General features: G+C 34.3%; 2 protein-coding genes across 6 annotated transcripts in view; one reads left to right on the top strand and one right to left on the bottom strand.

Annotated features, from left to right (window-relative positions):
* The window catches only part of SCLT1 (sodium channel and clathrin linker 1), a 155,998-nt gene extending 131,372 nt beyond the window's left edge, over positions 1–24,626 (bottom strand). Inside the window, exons 1-4 of one of the 2 annotated variants that reach the window (XM_072937586.1) lie at positions 24,081–24,626; positions 12,811–12,878; positions 4,468–4,526; positions 3,630–3,702 (exon numbers count right to left, since the gene is read on the bottom strand). In XM_072937586.1, coding sequence (XP_072793687.1) covers positions 3,630–3,702; positions 4,468–4,526; positions 12,811–12,843 — 165 coding nt within the window. In that variant the 5' untranslated portion in view covers positions 12,844–12,878; positions 24,081–24,626. Of the gene's footprint in view, positions 1–3,629; positions 3,703–4,467; positions 4,527–12,810; positions 12,913–24,080 lie in introns of those variants that run through there. The other variant, XM_072937588.1, reaches the window with a different exon arrangement.
* Positions 24,627–24,850: 224 nt separating this feature from the next.
* The window catches only part of C2H4orf33 (chromosome 2 C4orf33 homolog), a 617,194-nt gene continuing 615,430 nt past the window's right edge, over positions 24,851–26,614 (top strand). For 3 of the 4 annotated variants that reach the window (XM_072937507.1, XM_072937500.1, XM_072937512.1), the window contains exon 1: positions 25,891–25,943. Coding sequence is in view for 1 of the 4 variants with exons in the window: in XM_072937521.1 (XP_072793622.1) it covers positions 24,956–25,040 (85 nt within the window). In the remaining 3 variants the exon portion in view is untranslated. Of the gene's footprint in view, positions 25,041–25,890; positions 25,944–26,614 lie in introns of those variants that run through there. The other variant, XM_072937521.1, reaches the window with a different exon arrangement.

Below are 26,614 nucleotides of genomic sequence, written 5' to 3'. Positions count from 1 at the left end.
GTAGATTTCAAGAGGAAAGGAAGGGCATTTCAAGTGGGGAGAAAATAAAGCAAAAAATATTAGATAACAAGGCATATAGTGAATTCTCAATAAAAGTAAATGAGCAGATGGAGATCAGAAAGGAGGGCATGTAAAATCATACTTAAAACAAAACTGCAACCAATGCATGATATATCCATTAGTCTTGATTGGGTACTCTAGGCTATAGGAGAAGAGACAAGCCTAGAGTGAACCAGGTAAGGGAAGGGTGAAACATGCAATGCTTCAAGAGAAGCTCAAGGCAGCTTGGTCTAGGAAATCAGTAATAGCCAATTACATACAAAGCTGCCTTGAAAGGTGAACCTTTCCCAGGCCCCTGCTGCATCTGGATCACAATTAAACTAAAAATGAATAAATTCACTGCCAGATAACTGAGAACTGACCATACATGGAGTGACGCAATGAGAGAAAAAACTGGAAAGGCAGGTGGCAGGTCTTGAATGCCATGATAACTAAGAGGCTTGGATTTCACTGTAGCAATGACCTCCATTTTGTAATTTTAAAAATAATGACCTTTGAAAGTTGCAAAAATATTAGTGCATCTTGAAAAATATATATTATTCAAATAATTATGTAGGAGACATGCATTAACTAGGATTAAAGTTGGATCATTACATATACATTACATCAAAAGGCACATGAAAAAATGCTCAATATCACTAATTATCAGAGAAATGCAAATCAAAACTACAATGAGGTATCACCTCACACCAGTCAGAATGGCCGTCATTCAAAAATCCACAAATGACAAATGCTGGAGAGGCTGTGGAGAAAGGGGAACCCTCCTACACTGCTGGTGGGAATGCAGTTTGGTGCAGCCACTATGGAAAACAGTGTGGAGATTCCTCAGAAGACTAGGAATAGACTTACCATATGACCCAGGAATCCCACTCCTGGGCTTATATCCAGAAGGAACCCTACTTCAGGATGACACCTGCACCCCAATGTTCATAGCAGCACTATTTACAATAGCCAAAACATGGAAACAGCCTAAATGTCCATCAACAGGTGACTGGATAAAGAAGAGGTGGTATATTTATACAATGGAATACTACTCAGCCATAAAAACCGACAACATAACGCCATTTGCAGCAACATGGATTTTCCTGGAGAATGTCATTCTAAGTGAAGTAAGCCAGAAAGAGAAAGAAAAATACCATATGAGATCGCTCATATGTGGAATCTAAAAAACAAAAACAAAAACAACAACAACAAAAAACAAAGCGTAAATACAAAACAGAAATAGACTCATAGACATAGGATACAAACTTGTGGTTGCCAAAGGGGCGGAGGGTGGGAAGAGATAGACAGGATTTCAAAATTGTAGAACAGATAAACAAGATTATACTGTATAGCACAGGGAAATATACACAAAATCTTCTGGTAGCTCACAGAGAAAAAAATGTGACAATGAATATACACATATGTTCATGTATAACTGAAAAACTGTGCTGAACACTGGAATTTGACACATTGTAAAATGATTATAAATCGATAAAAAATGTTTAAAAAAAAGTTGGATCATTACAGTCACACTAAAGATTCTATACTGTAAAATATTTCAAAATAATTAATAGTTGGAAGGAAACAAAATTTCAGCAGTATGTTCCGTATCACCAAATTTTCCCCTATTACTTGCATTTTCTGGAAGAAAATCTTTCATATAGAGAATTACAGTGATACTTGTTTTCAAGATATACTATTTTTTGACTCAGTAAGATAAATCATAAAAACTACTTCTAACCAATAAGATCTATGTGAGTAACTGTTCTTAGAAGTAGCTGTCAACATCTTTTCTCTCTGTAAAAGTAGCAACTACTCTTATCATAGCCCTCTGGGCTTTCTACTACAGTTTCTTCTCTCTTGTAATTAATTCAGTAATCACTCTTAGATGGAGGATGCCAAATAGAAAAATGAAGTTAAACACCTTAGTAAAATCGCTGATTTAAGAAAGAAACAAATCAGAGAGATTACAAAAAATTAAAAATTTAAAGCAATTTAATTTTAAGATAACCAGCTATTCCATTTTATAATAAACCACAAGTCATTATAACAATTTCGAGAGAATGAATTCAGCAGAAACTTTAGACTCACTAGTCCTAAAAATAAAAGCAAAATGCCATTTGTGCAAAAGAGTGCTTTCTGTTGCTCTTTGTCAATTAGAAAAAGAAATTACTATGGTTGGCTCAAACTTAAATGACCACAGGCTAAAAAGCAAACAGTAAAGACTAGGAGAAGACAATTATGACAAAACAGAAGCTGCAACTTAAAAGAAAGGCTTGTTTTTGAAATCTAGGTCTAAAGGATCACTTTATAAATAAATTTATTAGAAGATTAACCTTGGAAATGATAATATAAATAATTTCAAATGTAACAGAAGAACTTACATCTATTTTTAGAAGATGTAAGCATTATATGTTCTTTCAGTAAAGCTACATATCTATCCAGTAATTTATATATAGATTGTTAAACCAGATCTAATAATCTTGTTCCAATAAGCCCTGGCATTTATTCAGTCATCCAAAGCACAGAGTAGATTTCTTTCTTTCTGTCCATGTATGAAGAGAAAAGAAAGTAAGGGAGCAAATAAAATTCTTAGCGTCTATCATATCCACAGCCCCATTCTAAGGAAATCAGTCTTCAGGGTTGCTTTTATATAATGTTGTTATACTTTCTTCCATTTGCATTAAATTAAGTCAACCCTGGTACCTTTGTCACAACTGGCTTAATCCAGGGTATCTGAACCAAACACAATGATGAGTATATTCAAACTCTAGGAAAGAGTGGTCATCACCTCCTGGTGGGTTTAGCTTGAAACATATAGTATATACTTAAGAAATGTTTCTGTTGTATGATTATCCAATAGTCAGAAAGATCAAAGTTTGGGAAGAAAATGTAAAAAACATTTTCAAATCAAAGAAACATTATAAATATCAGGTATACTCTAAAAATGTAGCTCATTGAAACTCAGATTTTATCCTGAACAATGCTGTATTATGATTCTGGTTCTCCATGTATCCCATCTTAGAAATTTTGAGATTCAGAATGACAACCTGTCTATATAGACAGCTTTCTTGGTTTCTTCACTCCCTTCAATTCTAAAATACCTCACTACAAAGAGGATTTCGGCAAAAAGCTGCCACAGCTTAAGTCTATATCAGAAGTACATCAAAGCATCTAAAATCTGATAGATATCTGAAACTGAGGGAAAAAATAAATTCTCCAAATAATGGGAAATATAAGTAAAACAAGGGGAGAGAAAGAGAGATCTAAAAGGATGTGAGATGGTTTGGGGTCTTTCTGGGGTAAAAATCAAGATGTAAGCAAATAATAATGAGATTAAGAGATGCTCCTACCAGATACCAAGAGCAAGGAAACAATGGATCAAAAGACAAAACCAAAGATAATCTTGAAAACATACACGCAAACAGACAAACACGCACACACTCTTACACTCACAGAGGGCCAAGAACTGATTAGTTACAGGTAAATCTTTTCTTCCTCATCAATGTTTTTGAAAAGAAAGGGAGTCTATTTTTCTTTTTTTATAAGAAAATATTATAAAAAGATTGATAACGATGATTTCATACCTGATAATATTTCAGCTGCCCATTTAGCTCTTCCAGATGCTTATCATACTCAGTAATAAGAGGAGCTAAAAAGCTAAAGAAAGATTACAAAGTTAAAAGATACACATTCTGTTTAGTTTAATAAATATGTAACATGAAATAAATTAAACATCAGAACTTTTATTCTAATTTTATCCAAAGCAATCAATACTTTGCCTTTTTCTTAAACTAGAGGTTCTCAACCTTAGCTCAGTATTTTAGGCTGAATAATTTTCTGTTATAGGGGCTGACTTGTGCACTGCAGAATGTTTAGCAGCATTCCTGGACTCTACCCATTAGAAGCCAGTAGCACCCTTACCTCCCACAGCTGTGACTAAGCAAAAATGTTTCCAGACATTGTCAAGTAACTGGAAGGAGAAGGGAGGCAAAAATCACCCAGCTGAGAACCACTCTTATAGACTATAATACTAGCTTTTTTTCCTTTGTCAATTCAATGACAGATCATTTAAACCTAATTACACCAGACCATAAAATAAACATTACTAACACTAAAAGGATTATTTTAACAATTAAACATAATTGGCGGGGGGAGGTATAGCTCACTGTTGGAGTGCATGCTTAGCAAACACAAGGTCCTGAGTTCAATCCCCAGTACTGCCACCCCAAAATAACTAACTAAATAAACCTAGTTACCCCCCCAAATAAAGTTCTGCTTCTTAAAGCAAAAACAACAACAACAACAACAAAAGACTAGAAATTGACACGACTTTGTAAACTGACTATACTTCAATAAAAAATATATATATATACAGGAGAACAAAATTAAGAAAATACTATTTTTCTGGTAACTCAACCTCACCTTTGATCAACGACTGAGTTTTCCAAGGTGTCATCTCCATCTCTTTTGAAGACAGCTTTCTATAACAGAAAATACTGCATCTTAAAACTTTGTTTTCATTCACCACTCTAACCAAAACTGACAGTAGTTTAAAATTAAATACAATTAAAAATTTTATAGCCTTAAAAAATCTGTTATTGCAATTTCAAAAGAGAGAAAGAGAAAAAAATAATCATCTTACCTGATGTTTTAAAAAATGTATTTGGTAATTTTTAACACTTATACACAATAAAAACTCTTGGTAAACTAGAAATAGGAAACATCAGAAGTACTGCATTAAATTCAGTCATACAAGGCTGCTCACTATTACTGTGAAAATTCAACATAACACTAAAGGTTCGTCAATGGAATCTGTTGGGTGGATGGTGTTAGGAGATCTAAAGGTTGAAAAGGAAGATACAATACTAACCTCATTTACAGACAATTTGACCATTTACCTAGAAAACACTATACATAATCTACCAATTATTCAGACCAATAACAATGCATCAAGTCACCAGACAGAAGATCAGCAAAAAGAAACAGCTGCTTTCCGAAATACCAGCATTAAACAAAATGCAATAGGAAAACTATCGGATTCCCTACTATACGACAGTACTTGAAAATAAAATTTTTAAATGTTGTAATAACTTTATTGAAAAATTAACTTTATTGAAGGACATAAAAAAAGGGAACTATATCATATCCATGTGTGGAACAGTCAATATTATAAGTACATCGATTCTTTAAAATTCACTGCAAGTGCAATGTAATTCAAAAAAAAAAAAGCCAATGGAATAATTTATGAAACCTGATCTTAAACAGATATTAAAGTTCCCATGCATGAATAAATGTGCAAGAATAGCCAAGATCATCTGGCCAAAAAAAAAAAACTGTAATACTAAAGTAATTAAAACAATATGGTACAGACACAGTAACAACATTATAGAAAATTCAGAAATAGACACAAGTACTTATGGAATGTTGTATACAAAAGAAGTGAAATTATAATTGATGGACAAAGTACTGCTTTTCAATACTAGTGTTGGGCAAAAAAATAAAAGTAGATTCTTGCACATACCAAATGGAAAAATAAATTACAGTTAGATTAAAGATCAAAATGTTTTAAAAAATACTTAACAACTATTGAAACAAAATGTATTATTAACCTTGAGATAGAGAAAGCTTTCTTAAGCTCCAAAAATGCAGAAAATTTTGTCTGTTTTGTTCAATATTCTAAGCATTGCCTGGCATCATCTCACTCAAAATACATTTTCTAACTGTAAGACATCAGCAGTAATAGCTATAAACAGAAAGACTACTATATTTTACAATATCCAAATTTAACAGTTCTATACCGCAAAAGATACCACAGCAAACTTAAAAGGCTAGGGTCATTTTTAACATGATCAAATATGAAGTATCTAGTGTAAAGTATGGTGAAACATTCAAACACAAGGAGATGTACAAGAATGTTCAGTGCAGCTTTTACTGTAAATTTTTTAAAAATCAGGTAAATGAAAAATGCAACAAAATCCCATTATGTCAAAGAATGAACAAACATGGCAAAAAGTTAAGAGTGAACAAAACTGGGTGGTGGCTATACAGATACTAGTTTTTACTATCCTCTATACTTTGATGTATGTTCAACATATATACATTTTAAATATAGGGAATAATATATCTAAAGCATTTAGCATAACTCCCGAACATGGAGAGCTTTTAGTAAATCATAGCTCTTTATTTTTTTAATTTCTCTTTTCTGAATATGGGGGTAAAAAAATCTATTGGCTAACAAAGCTATATAAGAATTCAACCAACATGGGAAGGATTAACTCTCTCAAAGCAAAACCTCAATAGACGTGTTCACATCACTCCAGAAGAACTACAAAAGGAATTAGACTAAAAGAAAGGTAACCTTCCAGAAAGAAATTGATGAGTTAAAGAGTAAATGCATCCAGTAGTCTATGTAATTATTTCAGGGAGTGGTTTACTCAGTTCTAGAGCAATGAAAAATTTATTGTATTTTTTAAAGAATTAAGAGTCAAGTCCTATTTTAACTTTAAATTGTTCCAAAACTGGTTTAAAAACTTCTGGATATAACTAAATACAGTTGACCCTTGAACAACTCAGGGGTTAGAGGTGATGACTAGCAGTCAAAAATCCACACACTGGTATCTCTGCCTTAAAAACAAAGGAATTGACAAATACTCAAGGGTAGGAAGCTGAAATAATCTGGATAGAATTAGGACTCAAACTTTAGTTGTTTTGATTCTACATATTGTGGTATCTAAGCTAACAAAAAGTTTTCCATACACTTAGTTAATTTAAAGATCTGTAAACTGAAAATACAGGTACTATATTTACTGAAAAAAAGCTTGCACCTAAGACGACTCTTGCAGTTCAAAGTTAATTATAGTTTAAACTTTAAAAGTATTATTTCCCAAATTTCTTAGAATTTTTTTATAAAATCAAAATCAGCTATCAATATTATGACTGATAGTTGGAGATGGATGACATTTTGCAAAATAATTCAAACCCTTACTTTCCACCCATCAATTTTAAGTTTCCTAACTGTTATTCTTATCACGTTTCTCTCCACTTTCATCTATCTTATAGATAGCATCATGCCTGAACTATTATGTTATCGTAGTCTAACACAATACCTTACTTACAACAGATGCACAATAAATTAGTGATAAATAAATTTGTTCCAGGTAATTCAGAAAACCATTCTTCTAAAAAATATCGAGTAATTATCTAGTGCATATTAAATTAAATCCAAACTATTCAACTTAACCATTCAAGGTTCTCTACAATGTGGAAACAACCTAACTTCCCTAATGTTACTTTCAATTACTTCCCTCACATATACCAAACAGATTACACAAACTGAAGTATGTTTTAATCCCTAAATATAACTTATTTTCTCACCTCCTTGGCTTCTCATCAAGCCAGTGGGTCCATCTGCAGTGCTCTCCACCACCCCTTCTTTGGGCCCCCAGTGAAATTCTTTTGAAATCCTACCTACTCAGTGTCCATCAGATATGATACACTCTTTAGGGAACTTTCCCAGATTTCTCCAGCTGCATATGATCTCTTTTTCTTCCTTGATACCCATATTTGGTTTTAAGGTTCTCAAGTTTCAAATAATATACCTCTAACCTAATTATTTAATATTTCTCATACCATATTTTCATTAGTCTCTAGGTTCCTATGAAACAGTAATTTTATTTTACATACCTTTCTATCACTAAAGCCCCTGGCATAGTGCCTTACATAAAGATGGTGCTCAATATACTGCTTAAGCTGAATTCTGTGAAGACACTGTTCCAAAACTATTTTCTAACAACAGTTGCTAAGGAAATACAAATACAAGAATAAATGACCCAATAATCCAAAGTAATTATAGAAGTTACTAAGATTCCAAAAATAAACGTAATAAATCAAAACATAAGAAAAATATCTGAAAATAAAAATACAGATTCAGCAATCCCTTTCAACGTGCTAGAAAAACTTCTGGAATAAGAGACTGCATTACTTAGAAAGTGGAGACCTAGAGGGAAAAAAAATCAGGTTAGAAAAATAAGATTGAAATTGACTATGAAAGCATTTATAAGACTTCTTATATTCTCAAATGAAATTTAAACAAACTATACAAATTAAAGAATTTTATAAATCTTGAATCTTGAATAATGGATACTGTAACATTAATTTCTATCTATTTTGATCCCAAGATGACTTCTTAAGATGATAGTGATGGTATATCACAGAAAGAATGTCAGTAATATAGGATTGTAGTCAGGGAAACAAATTTTTTGGACACTTTTCTTCCTCTAATTAACAAAACTACATATGTTCTAAGTATTGTAATTATAATTCAGAATGTTTAGTTTTGTATCCCTGACTTCAATCAGTATCACTGGCTATCAAATAAGTAAGTGGCATCCTTACCTCTATCCTTCAGAAGAAAATAAAGTACAGGTAGACTAGCATTTTGTGAAGGTGATCTTGTACATTTCAGAGGGTTGCAGCAAACCCTTAAGTCTTTCTCATTCATATCATGAGGAAACAGATTTTCATCACTTATCAATAAAGGTTGATGTACAACATGGGAAATTGAGAAACTTTTACACTCAGACTCCTTAAAGTACTAAATCATTGATTTCCTACCCTCATCATGGAATGACGCAAAATCAACACTTCAAGGTTATTACCCGAGTACTTCATCACATGGCATCATATGGAGAGTTTAGAACTACACTGTCCAACACAATAGTCATAAGCCACAGTAGTCTATTCAAATTTAAATTTCATTTTTTAAGTGAAAATTAAAGACCTGGCAGCTGTGTGAGCCTAATTTCAAGTATTCAAAAGCTCCATGTGATACTGGCTACCATACCGAACAGCACAGAATTATACAACATTTCTATGATCACAGGAAGTTCTACTGGACAGCAATGGTCTAGAAAGCTAGTAATCTGACTTATATAGTAAAAACTGTTTGTTATATTTTACCTGACAAGTCTTATATTTTTAAACTCATGATCAACAGAAGTAGCTCCTCTTTTTTATGTAAATTTCAAATAACTATTATTTGATTACAGTTGGAACCAGCTCTTATACCTTATACAAGACATGCCAAATTTCTTCCCACCTGTCTCTTTTTGGTCCATTCTTTGGCTTGTTCTTCACTTTGAGTGCCAACTTGAATGTTACTGCCTTAGACAAGTCTTCTCTGACCTTTCTACCAAAAATAGGCCCCAGCCATCACCACACTACATACACATTAATCTCTATCTCAGCACCGTGTTTATTATGTTCACAGGATATTACAGTTTTCATTCATTCATTCATTTATTCATATCTCTTCCACTGAAGAAGGATCTTCTTTATCTTATTCATAGCTCTGTCCACAGAGCTTACTTAGCAAAGGAATACACTCAAAATTTGTTGAATTAATATATTAATGTTTATTATATTAGTGAATCGGTGAATAAATTTGTACTATGACTGTCTTTCCTCTACAACCAACTCATACCTCCTAACATCATGCTTTTTTATTTATTTCTTCCTTCCTCTTCTTTCCAGTTTATGTGTTTCCTTTCTTTCCCAGCAGACTACCTCTCAATTTTTTTTTAACTTTAATTTTGAGTTCCAGGGGTAAAAAGTAGAAAAAGTCCCAAGCTAGAAGAGGAAGATATTTTTAGGAGAGCTTTTAGAAAAAATAAACTTATTTTTAATATTCCACCCCATCCCTCCAGCAAGTACAAAGAGAACAAAAACATGAATCTCACCCCTAAGTACACAAATGTACTAGCATGGTATAGACTGCAAAGAAGATTCAATTAGCTTGCTTGTGAGAAAAGGCAGGGATTCAATGGGGAATAAAAAATTGGGGAAAAAAATGGGAAAAGAGGAGTATTTCCCATTCACTTTCTTGAATAAAATATTTTACTTATCTTTGAATATTTGTCATCCAGTGCCCACTACTACACTCTCAGAGAGCAATGTTACTTGAAACACTTTATTTATATAAAAAAACACAAAATAATCAAAGAAAGACAACTAAATTTGAAAACAACTTGAAGGGATCATTGAAGAAACTAGTTGCTATTTAAAATATCTTCAGAAGGTTACATACAATTATAAGAAGGAAAAATATTTTTTAAAAGATGAATAAATTATGAAAGTATTATGAACCAAATACATTAAATATACAAGCTACTCAACACATTGGAAGAGTCCAACTTTCAGTTTAAATTCAAAGAATTTATATATCATTAGTTACTATAAATGTATCATTTCCCCAAGAAGACTATACAAAATACCTTAAGGCAATTCATAAAACTTATACTTTGATCCAAAAAAAGTTGAAATAATCATTATGTAGTAATAGTACTTAAGAATTTTAACTATCACTTACAGTAGTTTCTATATAAAACCATGTTTGAAGTTCCAGCTTAAAATATAAGAAATAAATATCAAACTCTGCAGCTTTGTTTTTTCAATATTAGAAAAAGGTTTCATACAATATGTCCATTTAACACAAGTCCTGGAAATTTTATGGTACCTAGTGTGAGAAAGAAGGGACACTTTATTGGAATTTTATCCCTAAAAATAGAACTAAAAAGCATGAACTATTTGTATTTCCCAAGTGATCATGACTTTTGACGTCTCCACTTTCAATGTATTTGGCACATGGAGCTCAAATGATGCCAGAAGATAAGTAGGTAAGAGCGAAGAAGAGGTTGTTTCATTAAGTCAACAAGTATTTATTAAATATTGTATCTAACAAGAACTTTTCTAGAAACTTGGAAAATTCAGCTGAACAAAAAGGGCAAGCAAATTTATAAAGAATTTCTGTTGCTAGTAGCAATGACTAAAGCTACAGTGACAAGAGATCTGAGCCAGTGCTCCTGGGTTCCATTTTCTCTTTGATAAAGGGTTCCTCCTACTTCTATGTCATTCTTTACTACAAAACAAACAGAAAACAAAAATAAAACAAAAAAAGAAATCCCCCTGAGCATTTTATCAGAAACCAGAATAATGTTTCTAGGGTGAAAAAAACCCCAAGAATGCACTGCATGTGGCCAAGGATGTGGACCTTTCTGCTAGAAAGCAGATTAAACTCCCTTTCATGCTCTCATATGACCTCCCCTCTCACTAGTGCAAACTGTGCAGTGAAAGGCAAGACCCATGGGGATTGGAGTCTTGAGACAGCAACATGTTCTGAAGAGATGGTAGACTGCAGAGGAATCTTAGGCAGTAACAACATACTAACACTAAAAATAAGAAATAGAAATCAAGATTTGATCATATGATGACAAAAACAGTGTATGTAAAATAAGAATGTGTATCTTCAGAGAATTAAAGCTACAATTTCACCAAAAAGTACTCTATTATGTAAAGGAAAACCTGTTTCTGCTTGCTATGTTACTATCAGGCTTTAATCAATTATAATCACGATACACAATTCAAGTACATCTAAAGGGCCACCTAGAGTCATTATTTTATCTGTTAAAACCATCTTTCATAAACAAATCAGCCATAGATTCCAGTAGATATGATGCAATACCATGTCTAGAGGTCTTCTCAGGTTTTAAAATCAATCTTGCCAACTAAAAGTTGGCACTTGCCACCTGCCTCTGCTTGGATTAAGTCACGACCTGCTACAGACACTGACCTCCAACACTCTCTGAAAGGAGTACAGGGTGGAGATCAGGAATGCGGCACTCTATGCTCTGGGAAAACTGGCAGAACAGGCCTTCAGATAGGTAGGTATTTTCAGGAGAAGATTTTGAGCCCAAATTCTTATTCGCCTCATATGCACTAAAATCATTATTGGTGACATCTGTTCCTTGTGACTAGCAGCAAGCCTCTGCCTAAATGTGTGCTTGACTGCATACAAGCCACCTTCATATTATAATAGTGAGGTCCCCCCTGCCTCTTTGGAGCTGTTCCTCAGAGCTACCTGAGATGCTGTCTCCAGGGCTATAGTCCTCATTCTACCCCAAATAAAACTTAACCCACAACTCTCACGTTGTGTGATTTTATCTCAGTGCACCATCTTTTGTCTGAATCCTCCCCTCAGGCATGTTCTATATGACATTAAGCAGAAGCAAAAGAATCTTAAGAATCTGAGCAAAAGTTAGAGACTGTTGGATTATGAAGATTCTCTAACACCTAGTATCTTAAAAACAACTTCTTTTTAATATCTCAACAGCAATTTCAGTTTAATTTACAAAATTCATTTATGTCAAAAGCAAAACACTTCTTTGCTGTTTCAGTAAAGAACTACCACTAATCCAGCAGCTATTTTTCTTTTAATATTCTCTAACTCTACGTCCACCAGTAAATATACCTTAACAGTCAAAAAAAATTTTTTAACACATTATTTAAACAAAAACATACACCCAAGGAAAGATATAATAAAACAATGTCATACATTATTTACTGGGTTAGTTTATGCTTGTCATAATTTATGAGAATTCAGAGAGTTCACATTTACAACTGGCTATATTCTGAAAAACAATTTTGGATGTTTCAAAAGTCTAATCAATTCTCATTTTAGAATTCTAACATGTGAACACCATAGATAATACATAAGCTTCAACTCTGGGGGGAAGAAAGGCAATTTCTATGGTCAAGGAATTTATATTCATTAAGCAAAAAACAAGTAGTCTTCCTTGTAAGAATCAAAGCTGTAAGCAAACTTTCAACATCACATGGAATAATCTTAAATAGAATTATTTTGCACTCATTCATAATTATTTGCAATCAAATCTTAACTTAGTTTATTAGACCTCAATTTAATTTACATACCTGTATTGATGAATATTTGAAAAAATTTTCCATTTGATATCGCCTAAGAATGTCATTTAATCTTTGATCTGAAACAAAAAGAAAAACCAATTTGTAGTTCATTAGGTAATACTCAATTTTTAAAAAATAGAAATAACAGGTATTATTTGATATATGTAATACAAAACTGCTAGTCTTCACTGCTATTCAAAATAAAATGAATCCTCAGTTTTCACACACCATTTTAAAATTTAAGAATAGGCCATTCTATGACCATCATTCAAAAGTCCACAAATGATAAATGCTGGAGAGGCTGTGGAGAAAGGGAACCCTCCTACTCTGCTGGTGGGAATGTAGTTTGGTGCAGCCACTGTGAAGAACAGTATGGAGATTCCTCAAAAGACTAGGAATAGAATTACCATATGACCCAGGGATCCTGCTCCTGGGCATATATCCAGAAGGAACACTACTTCAAAAAGACACCTGCACCCCAATGTTCATAGCAGTGCTATTTACAATAGCCAAGACATGGAAACAGCCTAAATGTCCATCAACAGATGACTGGATAAAGAAGATGTGGTATATTTATACAATGGAATACTACTCAGCTATAAAAAGGACAACATAATGCCATTTGCAGCAACATAGATGTCCCCTGAGAATGTCATTCTAAGTGAAGTAAGCCAGAAAGAGAAAGAAAAAATACCACATGAGATCGCTCACATGTGGAATGTAAAAAAAAAAAAAATAACACAAATACAGAACAGAAACAGACTCATACACATAGAATACAAACTTGAGGTTGCCAAGGGGTAAGGGGGTGGGAAGGGACAGACTGGGAGTTCAAAATTTGTAGATATTGACAGGCATATGCAGAATAGATAAACAGGATTATACTGTATAGCACAGGGAAATATACACAAGATCTTGCGGTAGCTCACAGAGAAAAAAAATGTGACAATGAATATATGTATGTTCATGTATAACTGAAAAATTGTGCCCTACACTGGAATTTGACACATTGTAAAATGACTATAATTCAATAAAAAATGTTAAAAAAAAAAAGAATAGGTCATTCTACGCACCTAGGCCAACTACTACCAATAAGAAAAAAAGAGCTGCAAGAACTAATTTTTCTGACCCTATAAATTTTAATTCTCAGTCTTTCTTGGCTTGATCTTCAGGTTACTGAAAGGCAAAAAATATTTTCCACATTTATTTTTCTCGTCCCTGCTACTAGAAGTGAAAAGAGTTGGAAGGATAAGGCTATAATTATACATCTTCAGAAATTAAAATCTGCTGAAATTCTCTTCCAGGACAAACCTCCACACTACAGAGAAACTGCAGAACAAAGTACCCAAATTAGGAAGTGATGGGCAAGAGACAATGGAAAAGAAGGTCCAGAAAAGGCCAGAGCTCTCAGTAAGCACAAGGTGATATTTTTATTTGCATCAAGAAAAGAAACATACAATAGAACACAGCAGCCAACAAATATACTATGAATGAACAATGTCCCCTGCAAATCAGTAAACAAAAGATGTGGGGGCCATCAGCCACTGCAGTCATCCCCAACTGTGCACCCTGAGGAAATTCAGGATGGAGAAAAGCAGGATACTGGCCCTAGATAGTTAAGGTGCGTATTAAAGGAGTGATTTCAATGAGTCCAGACTTTTGCATCTTCCCATTCATAAAAGAGTGCAAAATTCATTAACTTGAGATGTCTGGTTCTTCTTTAATTAATAGTAATCTTTTGATGTTCCAACTACCTGGACTTGCTTGGAAAAACTCCTACATATCCTGGCTCCTCCCTTACCTCGTCAGAACAATCCCTCAGAGCTATCTGAGAGGCTGTCTCCCAGGCTTAAGTCCTCAGTATGTCTGCTGAATAAAACATAAGTCTCAAATTTTAGGCAGTACATTTTTTTCAATCGACAGTACAAAATTCACTCTTTCAAGATCACATGAACATTTAAAACTCATAATTTGCTGACAAAAGAGTAAGTCTCAATAACTTTCAAATGACTGTAACTCCATAGGAGAAGAATATACCACTCTAAAATATGCCTCTTTAGCATAAGTATTATTTTAGGCTCATTATTTTTAAGAAATAGCAGACATAGGAAAAACTCTGAAAACTGAGAAATTATCCTTTTGTAAATACTTTAACATTTATGAGAGAAAATTCCATTTATAAGTATATTTCCCTTTCTATACCAGAAAGAGAAAGAGGATTCTAACAATAGGGAAGGCAACAACTTAAATCTGCATAACAACCTTACCCTCATTTACTGTACTTTTCCTGGTAACTTCTCATAACTGCCTACTCTTTCCCCACTAACATCTTCTTTTGTCTTTAGCTGAAGATGTTATTTAAGATTGTATCTTCGGCCAAGGAAAGAGTTTTTCTCAGGTTTCCTGGACCTCTCTAATGCATACAGAATGTATACATGTTACTAAACTTGTTTTTTCTCCTGTTCATCTGTCTTTTATGGGGGAGAGAGGGGAGGCTCAGGTAAGAGCCTAGGAGGGTAGAGGAAAATTATTTTTCTTCCCCTACAAAGCCAAAGAGAGTGTATTACCTGGTAATAGTGCAATTTGGCTGGAATCAAGAATTAAAAAATAAAGCTCTCCATACATTATGAAGTTAAGAAATTTCTTTTCAATAACTCACTGGTCTCAGAGGAATTACAAAGCAAATCTGAAAGTATTTTGAACTGAATGATAGTGAAAATGTAGTACCTTGGAACTTCTTAAAGAGGAAAAAACTTCTGCACAGCCAAGAAAACCATCAATAAAATGAAAAGACAGCCAACTGAAAATAATTGCAAATAATGTACTTGATAAGGGGCTAATATCCAAAATATACAAAAAACTCATACAACTCAGTAGCTAAAACAAACAATCCAATTAAAAAATGGACAGATTATCTGAATAGACATTTTTCCAAAGACAACATGCAGATGGCCAACAGACACATGAAAAGATACTTAACATCATTAATTATCAGGAAAATGTAAATCAAAACCACAATAAGATATCACCTTATTCCTGTTAGAATGGCTATTATCAAAAAAAAAAAAAAAGAAATAAAAAGTGTTGGTGAGGACATGGAAATGTATACTGTTGGTAGCAATGTAAACTGATGCAACTACTATGAAAAACAGTATGTAGGTCCTCAAAAAATTAAAAATAGAACCACCATGTGATCCAGCAATTCTACTTTTGAGTACTTACCCAAAGAAAATGAAAACACTAACTTGAAAAGATATATGCACCCCCATGTTCACTGCAGCATTATTTACAACAGCCAAGATATGGAAACAACCTAACGGTCCATTGTTGGATGAATGGATAAAGAAACTATGGTAAGTATACAATGGAATATTACTCAGCCATAAAAAATAATTTGCCACCTGTGACAATATGGATGGACCTCAAGAGCATTAGCTAAATGAAATAAGTAACAGAAAGATATATGATTTCTCTTACATGATTCCTCATGTAAAAAAAAAGAAAAAAAGAAAAAAAGAGAGGAAAAAAAGAAAAGAAAGAAAGGGAGGGGAAGGGAAGAGAAGGAAAGGGAAAGAGTAAAAGGAAGGAAAGGGAATGAAGGAACCAAGCTCATCAATTCAGAAAACAGATTGGTGGGGGTAAGAAGTGGAGGGTGGGAGCAGGGAGATGGATGAACTGGATCTTTTTAAAAAATATAAACTTAGAATAAAGTTTTTTTTAAAGAAAAAAAGACATGAAACCTTCTTGAAAGCAATGAAAGAAAAACCAATTGAGATATATTCCTTGCTCATGATCAAAAGCCACAATATTATTAAGATGTCAATGCTTCTTTTTTTCTGGATATTTCTTTTTTTAAAATTTACATATATGTACTGTTCATTGTTTCTAAGAACGGTTCAGAGATTTAGCTTTTTAAACTTACATAGTTATCAAACGAATAAAGCCAACCACAAGATAAGAATAGAATCAATGCTTCTTAAAATGATTTACAGATCCAGTGCAAGCCCAATAAAAAATCTCAGCAAGCCATTTTGTAGATATCAACAAACTTGTTTAAACACGGCATTGAGTAGTCTAGACAACACCGATGAAGAAGTTAATGAACTCACATTTTCCAATTTCAAGATTTACGATAAACCTAAAATAATCAAGAGAGAACAGAATGTTAAACAAACAGACGAATAACAGATAAATGGAACAGAATAGAGACTCTACTAATAGATCTATGCAAATACAGACAACTTGACCTTGGTCAAAGGAATAAAGGAACATCAACACAGAAAAGATCAACTTTTAGTCTTTAGTCATCTTCAACAAATGATGCTACAAACGGATGACCATAAGGAAATAAATAAAGACAAAAACTCTGCCCCTTAGACATCAGTTCACTCAAAATCATTCATTGTCTTAAATATAAAAAAAAAAAAAGACTACAAAAATGACAGTTGGTGAAAATCTACGTGAGTTATAGTTTGATAATTAGTTTTCATACAAAACACAAAAAGCACAATCCAGGAAAGAAAAACATTGATAACATGCACTTTATTAAATTTAAAATGTCCACTCTGTGAAAGACAATGTTCAAAGAATGGTAAGACAAACCCCTAACTAGGAGAATATGCCTTCAAAACACATAAATGAAGAAAGGTTTGCATGCAAAATACTCAAAGAACTAGAAAATCTCCACAATAAAAAACAAACCCAAATTAAAACAAATAGGTCAACATTAGTATTACCTTACTGAATATTATACATAAATGTGAACTAAGTATGTATAAATTGATCCACATTGGGGAATTACTGGAAAATGATATGCATTGTGCATTATGGAAAAGTAAATTGAAATACCAATGAGATACCCTACCCAAAAAATAAAAATAAATAATAAAATGAAATATGGCAGAAATGTAATGAGAATAGCTAATACATTTGCAAAAGAAGAACAGAGGGGAAGACTTGTTCAACAAGATACCAAGATTTATTTTAAAGCTATAGTCATTTAGATTGGGTGATAGTCATATAAGGATGAACAAAACTGACCAATTGAAGAGAATCCAGAATCCAGGAAAATACATATATATATTGTGATCAAAGGGGCACTCCAGAGCTGTGAGAGGGGAAGGACTTTTTGTAAGTGGTTCTGGGTCAACTGGATATCCTCAAGAAAAAGAACAAAACATCATCCATAAAAATCAATTCTATGTGAATTGGCAATCTAACTGTGGATGCCAAAACAATACATTCTAGATGAGAACAGAGAGTATCTTTATAGCCTTACAGGAGAAAAAGGTATTTTTAAATCAAAACACAAAAAGCACTAACCATAAAAGAAAAAATGATAAACTGGACCACATTAAAATTAAGAACTTCTGATCATCAAAAAAGAGACTGTTAAGAGAGTAAAAATGACAGCTACAAACATGGAGAAGATATTTCTAACACATATAACTGACAAAGGGCTTATTTCTAGAATATACAAAGAACGTTTATCAATTAGAAGGCAGACACTCCTAAAAGCAAGACTTGAATGAGTACTTCACAAAAAGTTTACTCAGGTGGTCAATAAACATAGAAAAGCTGCTCAACTTCAGATATCAGGAAAATACAAACTAAAATTATAATAAAGAGCTAAGAGCTAAGATTAAAAAACAAGTGTTGTTGACAACATGGAATAAAGAAAGCTCCCATACACTGCTAGTCAGAGTGTAAATTAGTACAACTTTAAGATTAAACAAATACATAATTCCTAGGAATATATCCAACCAAAATGTGGGCACTTGAGCTCTAAAGGACATGACAAAATATACTGATAAAAACACTATTTTCAATGGCCCCCCAAACTGGAAACAAATGAAAATATCAAAAGAAAAATGGATAAAAGTGATAAATTTATAAACTGATTATTCTACAGCAATGAAAATGAGCATATTACATCTACCAGCAAGACTATGAATAAATCTCAAAAACGTAATACTGAATGAAAGAAGCCAAACATGGAAGGATACACAATTTATGATTCTGTTTATGATTCCATTTATATAAACTTCAAACAGAGGCAAAACTAAATCACAGGGTAAAATTAAAAATACTGGTTATCTTTGATTATCTTTGGAGATGGGGGAGAGGTTACGATTACAAGAGGGATTCTAAGGTCTTAGCAACATTTTATTTTTTGATCTGGGTTGTGGTTAAGAGTTTTGAGATTTGTAACAATTCTATTAGTTTTATATTTGTTTTCTCTACTTTTCTGCATATGTTATACATAAGCAAATATACATATATATGCACATATACATTAACTATATATATCAATAAACAAACATATATCACATACACACAGATAGTGTACATATTCTACATTGTTACCTTCAGATAATAGTTTCTTCCTTGAAAGCACACATAAGTTAGTGGAGAAATATGACAGATACACGTGAGTCTGATAAAGGAATAAGTAATTATAAAGTATAAATAATTTAAATAATTTTTAACTTTTTATTGAGTTTAAAAGGAATTATCCTTTTTTGTTATCCTCAGAACTTTTAAGAAAGTTGCTCGACACAGCTCTAAAATTAGGATCTAGTTTCTGCTTATTACTCTTCAGTCTCAAAAGGAGGCTGGAGACATGGTCAGGGATATAATAATTCCAATACAAACTACTACTTTTTTTTCTGATACATTTTTCAAATAAGAAGAAATACTAAATCTGAGTTCTCAGTAATTAAACAAGGTTAAGAAGTCAATTGTGCATTAATGAAGAAAACAAAATCTTCATATACTGACTTTAATCGGGAGTTTTACTGTAATTTAAATCTAGTATTTCCTTTATTCAACAAGCACTTATCTCATTGTTTAATTTGCATTTTCTGAATTACTGATGAGATCGACACCTTTTCATATTTTTAGTAGCTCTCCAGGTTTTATTTTTTTGTAAATGGCCTGGTCATATTCTTTAACCATTTTTCTATTAGTATGAATGTGTTTTTGTTCGTGAAAGATCTCTTTAAATTCTGGATGGTAATCAACTCTTGGTCATGTTTATTGTAAATATATTCTCCCTTTCTGTGGATGGGCTAGTCATTATATTGATGATGTTGTGATATCCAAGTTTTTATTTCTAGTGTAATCTATTCAGACATATTTTCCTTTCAGTCAAAAATGTTTGTTGAAGAAATCTTCTATCCTGAGATCATAAAGACACCCTCTTAAATTTTTTTCTGAAAGTTTAAGAGAATTTATTCCTTCAATCAACCTGGAGATGATTTTTCATATGGCGTGAGAAAGATGTCAGAAAGATGTCTTTATTATTTTTACTTTCTCATTTGGAGAGCCAATTATCCTAGCATCATTTGCTGAACAGTCTAGATTTGTGTTGTTTGTTCTTTCAGATGTTCGTGGATACGTGTGTCTGTTTCTGTGCTAACTGATCTATATATTTAACTGCCAATATAATATTGATTTAAAAATTGTATGTTTATAATAAGTCTTAATAGTAAAATAAAATTTCCCATCTTGATGTTCTTTAAAACCCTTTTGGCTATTCTTAGCTCTTCCACATAGATTTTAGAACCATGTTGTCAAAACTAGGTTTGGCATTGCATTCAATCTACTCATTAATTTATGAGATAACTGACACATTTATGTTTACTATATTGAGCACTCAAATTCATAAATTTGATGTTTCTCCATTAATCTAGGTCTTCTCTTATGTATTTAATTTTCTAATAATTTTATAACTACCCTTTCATTGCTAGGATGAACCCAATATGAAGATGACTGTATGTTTATATAGGTATCTATACACAATTTATATTCATTGCTGGATTCAACTTATTAATATTTTATTTAAGATTTTAGTTTCTATGTGCATAAGTGAAAGAGGCTTGTAAGTTTCCTTTCATGCAAGTGTCTTTGCCAGGTAGTAGTTAAGAACAGACACTGGGACTCGACTGCCTGGGTTCAAGTCCCAGCTCAGTTACTTACTAGCTATGAATTAACCTTGAATTTGTGGTGGTACTTATCTAGGAGGTTTTTATCTATGGTTATTAACAGTTGGGTATGAGAACTGAAAGGCAACTAGGGATAAGGTGTTACTGGACATGTGCTACAGAAAAGCAGGGGCATAGTCATACTACTAACAAGAAAGCAGATGGACCAATGGGCAACTGTTACAGCCTGTGTAAGAAAGTAGTAAAACACAAGCTGGGAAAGAGTTAAGGAAATGGTAGAAAATGAAGGGTTCAACAAATAGAGGTCTTGATGAAGTCAAAGAACAGTTACAGTGGGAGTTAGATATTTGTGTTTCAAAAGGTGGGCTATTTGAATAGGATTTTCATGCTCAAGATAAAGTTAACAAGAACAACCTTCCCACCTGACACAACCAAAAAACAAACAATTGAAACAATGGTTTGCAAGACAGGAGACATCAGACAATGATAATGACAGACACAAAACAAATAAGATGAGCCCTAAGGATCACCCCAGCTTAATGACCTGAGAGACACTTCAGGCTGTAGAACAGAGGGGGAAAATGCAGCAGAGATCAGCAGACTCTCTGAGTTTAGGAGACGAAGTTGAGACTCAGTGGAAAACAATTAAACTAGAATTGGCAGGCCAAAGAATTAGAGAGAAAGCTGCACAGAGATAGAACTCCATATATATACCACCTGTAAAGGGTCATTCATGCACAATGGAGTACTGAATAACCCTCTATTAAAGAAGTTGAATCTGTAGTTTAAAATCTTCCTACAAAGGGAACCAATTGGCTTCACCGGTAAATTCTACCAATCATTTAAGGAAGAAATAATACCAATTCTACACAAATGTATCCCAGAAGACTGAAGAGGGCAAAATATTTTCCATGAAGCCAACATTACCTGATACCAAAACCAGACAAAGACATAAGAAAAAAAAATTTAATGTAAAATCTAAAACTACAAAACTTGTAGAAAAGCGCACAGAAGTAAATCTTTACAGCCCTGGGTAAGGTAAAAATTTCTTATATATGGCACATTCATTAAAGAATAAATCGATGAATTGAACTTCATTAAAATTAAAAACTTCTATTCTGTAAAAGACACTTAAGAGAATAAAAAGGAAAAAAAAAGAGTCCATCCCCAATGCTCATAATCCCCACTACAAGAATGAATTCTTCATTCCTTAGCTTGGTATACAGGTCTCTCTTCGAACAGGTCCCTAAGGACTATCAGATCTCCCTTCCCAGATGGAGATGGAAGAATGGTGTCCTGCAAATGCTAGAACAAACGAAAAGAGGCTCAAAAAGGAATAGAAGTCAACGCAGAGAATACATAGGTAGGTGGGAGAAAGGCAAGCGATCTATATTTACCTGAGCTGGTGTTTAGCAGGTCAATTAATGTGGAGGTCATCCACTAGCTGTAACTGGCATGTGAGATCCAGTTAAAGGAAAAAGGGGGAGGTTCACAGACATCCAAAACTCATTATCATCTCTTCATGAAAATTTTACCATTCTGTACTCCAATTTCCTGAATAAGCAGTTATTTTAAACCTCCAAGCCTTTGTTTCTTCTGCTCCCTCCGTGTAAGGACTCCCTTCTTCCACTCATTTGTCTTCTGGTGAACTACCACTCATTTTTCAAAAAATAATTTACAATGCTTCTACCATTCTCTCTAGTATTTGGATTTCAGTTTTAAGAATTCTGGCTGATGCATTCCTCTGAAACACAGTTTTTACTCCCCACCCCAACCAAACTCCTCATCACCAATTCTCCCACACCATGCAGATGGTGGCCAACTAATCCTCTTTATCGGAAAAGGGATATTTCCATTTCAAACCTAAGAAACCTAAGAAATAATCCTAATGTTATCAATATAGGGTCATTAATGATTTTAGATAATATACACTGTGCACTTAATACGTGCTAGGTACCATCCTAAGTGCTTTATTTGCATCATCTTATTTAATCCTCACAATAAACCCTTAAGGGTTGTTGTGCTATTATACCCATTTTACAAATGAGAAAATAGACATGGAGAAGCAGCTAAGTAACTTGCCCAAGGTCAAAGACCTGGAAAGAGACACAGTTAAAATATGAGCCCAGGCTGAGTGAATCCAGAGGTTAAGTTCTTAACCACTGGTCTATAATGCTTCCAAAATGGAACTTACTACTTTTTTCCTACTCTCCCTGTTCCTCAAGCAAGCCAAAAACCTGAGGTGTCCTCTACCTCTTTCTTCAAAATCTCTCATCTCCAGTTTCTCTGTACCTACCTTAGTTTACTTCTTACCTGGATAATGACAACAGTCACCTAACTGCACTCTGCTATAATGCATGTTCCTCATAAAAACCAGCTGGGCTTTTCAAATAAATCACAATCTGATCAAGTTACCCAACTGAATTCCTTTCAGTGATTCCTAAAATCTGTGCAAAGGTCCAAACTCCTTAACACACAGCAGAGGAGGCCCTTCACCATCTAGCCGAATTCTTCCCTTTCAGCTCCACATGCCAGTTTCCTATATACACCATATTCCATTCAAGCCAACGTGCTTTCAAATTTTTTACAAAGCACATTCCTAATCCCTTCAGTGTTGCAAATAGTGTTCTATTTGCTTACACAGTTCTTTACCTAGTAAATTCATATTAGTATTTCAAGTTTCAGCACAAATGGCACCTTCCTTGACCACAGTAAATTATAACCCTGTAATTGTTAATATTTGTTTAGCACTATGTGTCGGACACTATCATAAATCCTTTATATATTGTAACACTCATTTAATCATTCCAACAACCCTGTGAGGAAACTGAGGCAAAAAAAGTTAGTCGTTGCTACCACTTCAGCATATATATGGAATTTACAGATTTTCCTCCTCAAATTAAATTCTTGGAGGGTAGAACAGTCTTCCTTACCCGTGTAGTATCTATGCTTGTATAGCGCTTGGCACGTAACAGAAATAGGAGGCGCTCAATAAACAATCTTTGAATAAATGGCCAGAGCTGTGCTTCTAGGTTCTAACTGCAGCTGGAAACTATTCTGGCCATTAGCCCTCTAATTTCTCCAGAGCATGCGAGGAGCATAACAAACATGCCTGTAACAGAGTCCCATATAAGCGTAAGGAACCTGGAAGTAGTTACCAAACGGTTTTAAAGTGTATACACATCCTCATATATACCACCAAGCTTTTTCTGCAGCTTTTTAAAGTTTTTGCAAATTTCTAGGCACCAAACAGGCACTCAGAAAATATTAGTTAACAATGACGGTATTAAACATTACATTTAAGAATTCTCAATCAAGGAATATAGAGCTTACTTTGTTCTCGCGGGAAGTCGATTTCTGTGTCTATTTGGATACAATTTTAGTTGGGAGCATTCACCACCTTTTCTCAAAAAGACACAAAGCTCGCTGTGCGGGAAAACAAAAGTAACGCAACGCTTCGGAGGTTGTTTGGCACTGGAGCGGTGTAATTAGCATCCTACTCACGCGGCGTCAATAGCCCCGCGGCGTCTCCTTCCCCAGAGTCCCAGCCGAACCCCTCGCTCAAAAGACACTACAAATTTCTGGTTTGCTGGGGACCCGCCACGTGAATTCTGTTCCACGTCCACTCGAATCTCAGCCAGGTGGGACCAGGGACGCGAGTGGATATATGCGTCCCGCGGGTCACTCGGGGTCGTGTAGGGCCACTCAGGAGAGCGCCGAGGAAGCCGGCGGGCAGCCCGGTGGCGGCGTCCTTGGCAGAACGACGAGCGACTTCAGGACGGCCGGGAAGCCCGACGCCAGCAGCGGAAGTCCACTCGGCCCGCCCTGCGACTTTGAAACCGGTGCCCCAGACCGCTCCTTGGAGACAGTGACGCCGCCTGCGTCATCACGCTGGCGTCAGCGCTTGCGTCGCCGCGCTTCCTGGAGTTCTCTCACACTATTGGCTACCTGCAAAGCGAGGGGCGGAGCTTTGGGAACCTGGATGACAGCTTGTTTAGCCACCTGTGTGGTAGCCGGCAAGCTGGGGCGGGGGTAGAGGGGGAGGTAATTTTTTTCCCTTTTATTCCTTTTTTTTTTTTTTTAAAGAAGCCCTCCCAAATGTAAACATAGGTAGGGCATTAAATACATACTTTAAATTCCCCAGTATCTTTGTTACCTAGCATTTCAGACTGGGAGAACCCGCTGGCCAAAGCGGGTGGGTGGAAAGCATGCAGCTTTCTGCGTCTGGGGTTGGAACCCAGACTGGCGTCTTCAGAGTCTACATCCAAGGCTGTCCCTCTGGAGGATTTCTGGGTATGAATTTAGTTATCTCCTTATCCCGAGTCCCAGTCGAGTCCCTCGCTCAGGGTAGACACTTCAGATTTCGGGTTTGCTGGGGACCCGCGAAGTGAATTCTGTTCACTAAATTCTGTGAATTTAGTAATCTCCAGAAGCTAAGTACGTGGGTCTTTGGAGAAAGGACACAGTTGTTGTTTAAATAGTTAACTGTGTGCTAATTAGGCATGAAGTACTCCAAAGGTCCTGCAAATTCAGCAGCTATTTCTTTAGAGAAAACCGCGCCCTCAAAAAAGAAGAAAAGACTAAAGTTACATTTTTTGCAAGAAAAAAAATTAGGTAAAACTTTACATTGCAGCTGGATTATAATTCCCATTTTTAAAAATTGATTTTGTCTAGATTTTAAACCTCATCATTTTCTTTAAACAGTTAACATTAGGGGAAATTTCAGTGCTAGCAATAATAACTAACTTGAAGCCAGCCACCAGTTCTAGTGATTTTTTAATCGAATAAGTTTTTATGAATTAAGGTAAAGTTCCTGAACAGACATGTCATAGATGTAGCTCGATTTAGCTTCCTCTTTAACAGTTTAAGAAGTTTTTGTTGTCTTGTACTCATAATGTTATATAAAGAAATGTTAGCAGAATGTGTTAAGAAGGTTTAAAAATGAGCCCAGCTGTGTCCAATTAGGTATTTGCTGTTACAAGTTTTCTCTATACTCACTATTAAGAGAATGAGATGGTCCCTTCCTCTAAAGACTGATTGTTAAATACGGAGGTATATCTAATAACCATAAAAAGCTTACTTTAACTCTAAGGTAGTGAAGATTGAACTTGATCTGATTTTTAGGGGCCATGAAGTTAACACAAAACTTCTTAGAAAGAGAAATTGATGAGTGCAAGCTCCAACTCTTTTCTGAAGGTCAGTGTATGACTTCTTCATGAACAATGTTTTTGATTCTCCAAGGACTTGTTTGTAACTTCCCTTACATTTGAACCTTGTATGTTGTCATAGTGTGATTTAACTTGGCACCAAACAAGTAGTTATAAATTTAACTTTACATTTACGCTATAAGTTGGTAAGATATTAGTGTGGGTAAAAACAAACAGTGCTTTCTGGATGTAAATAATGAGGTGGTCTTTGCAGTGCATAAATTAAGCATCTGAAATTTGAATTATTTGGCCTATGTGATCAAGGTCAATACAAACTATAGTTCTGGGGTTCTGAGGTGTGGTGTGTTTTGGTTTTGGTTTTGTTTTTATTGTTGTTACAAGATTTTTACTGGTTGAATTTTAATGAAGTACTTTCAAAGTAATTTTCATCTTTAAGAAACAAAATTGCTATGATCCCACCTGTCTTTAAAGTATCCCCTCTGGTGTTTTTCCTGTTTAAAGCTCCCCTTGTGTTTACCGACTTACCCCAAGCTAGGTGCTTTCTTGTTACTTTCTTTGTGCTTGTACATGCAGTCTCTATCATATTGTTTTGTAGTTTGACTTCAAGCTACATCATACTACCTGGAAAACAATGAGCACTCAATAAGTATCTGATGAAGGAATTAAAGAATTCGGTGAATGTGCATGGAAAGTAACTAT

The sequence above is a fragment of the Vicugna pacos genome, chromosome 2 (genome assembly GCF_048564905.1).
Source record: "Vicugna pacos chromosome 2, VicPac4, whole genome shotgun sequence".
NCBI classification, from domain to species: Eukaryota; Metazoa; Chordata; class Mammalia; order Artiodactyla; family Camelidae; genus Vicugna; species Vicugna pacos.
Note: the sequence above shows the minus strand (reverse complement) of the source record. Positions and strands in the feature narration are given on the sequence as shown.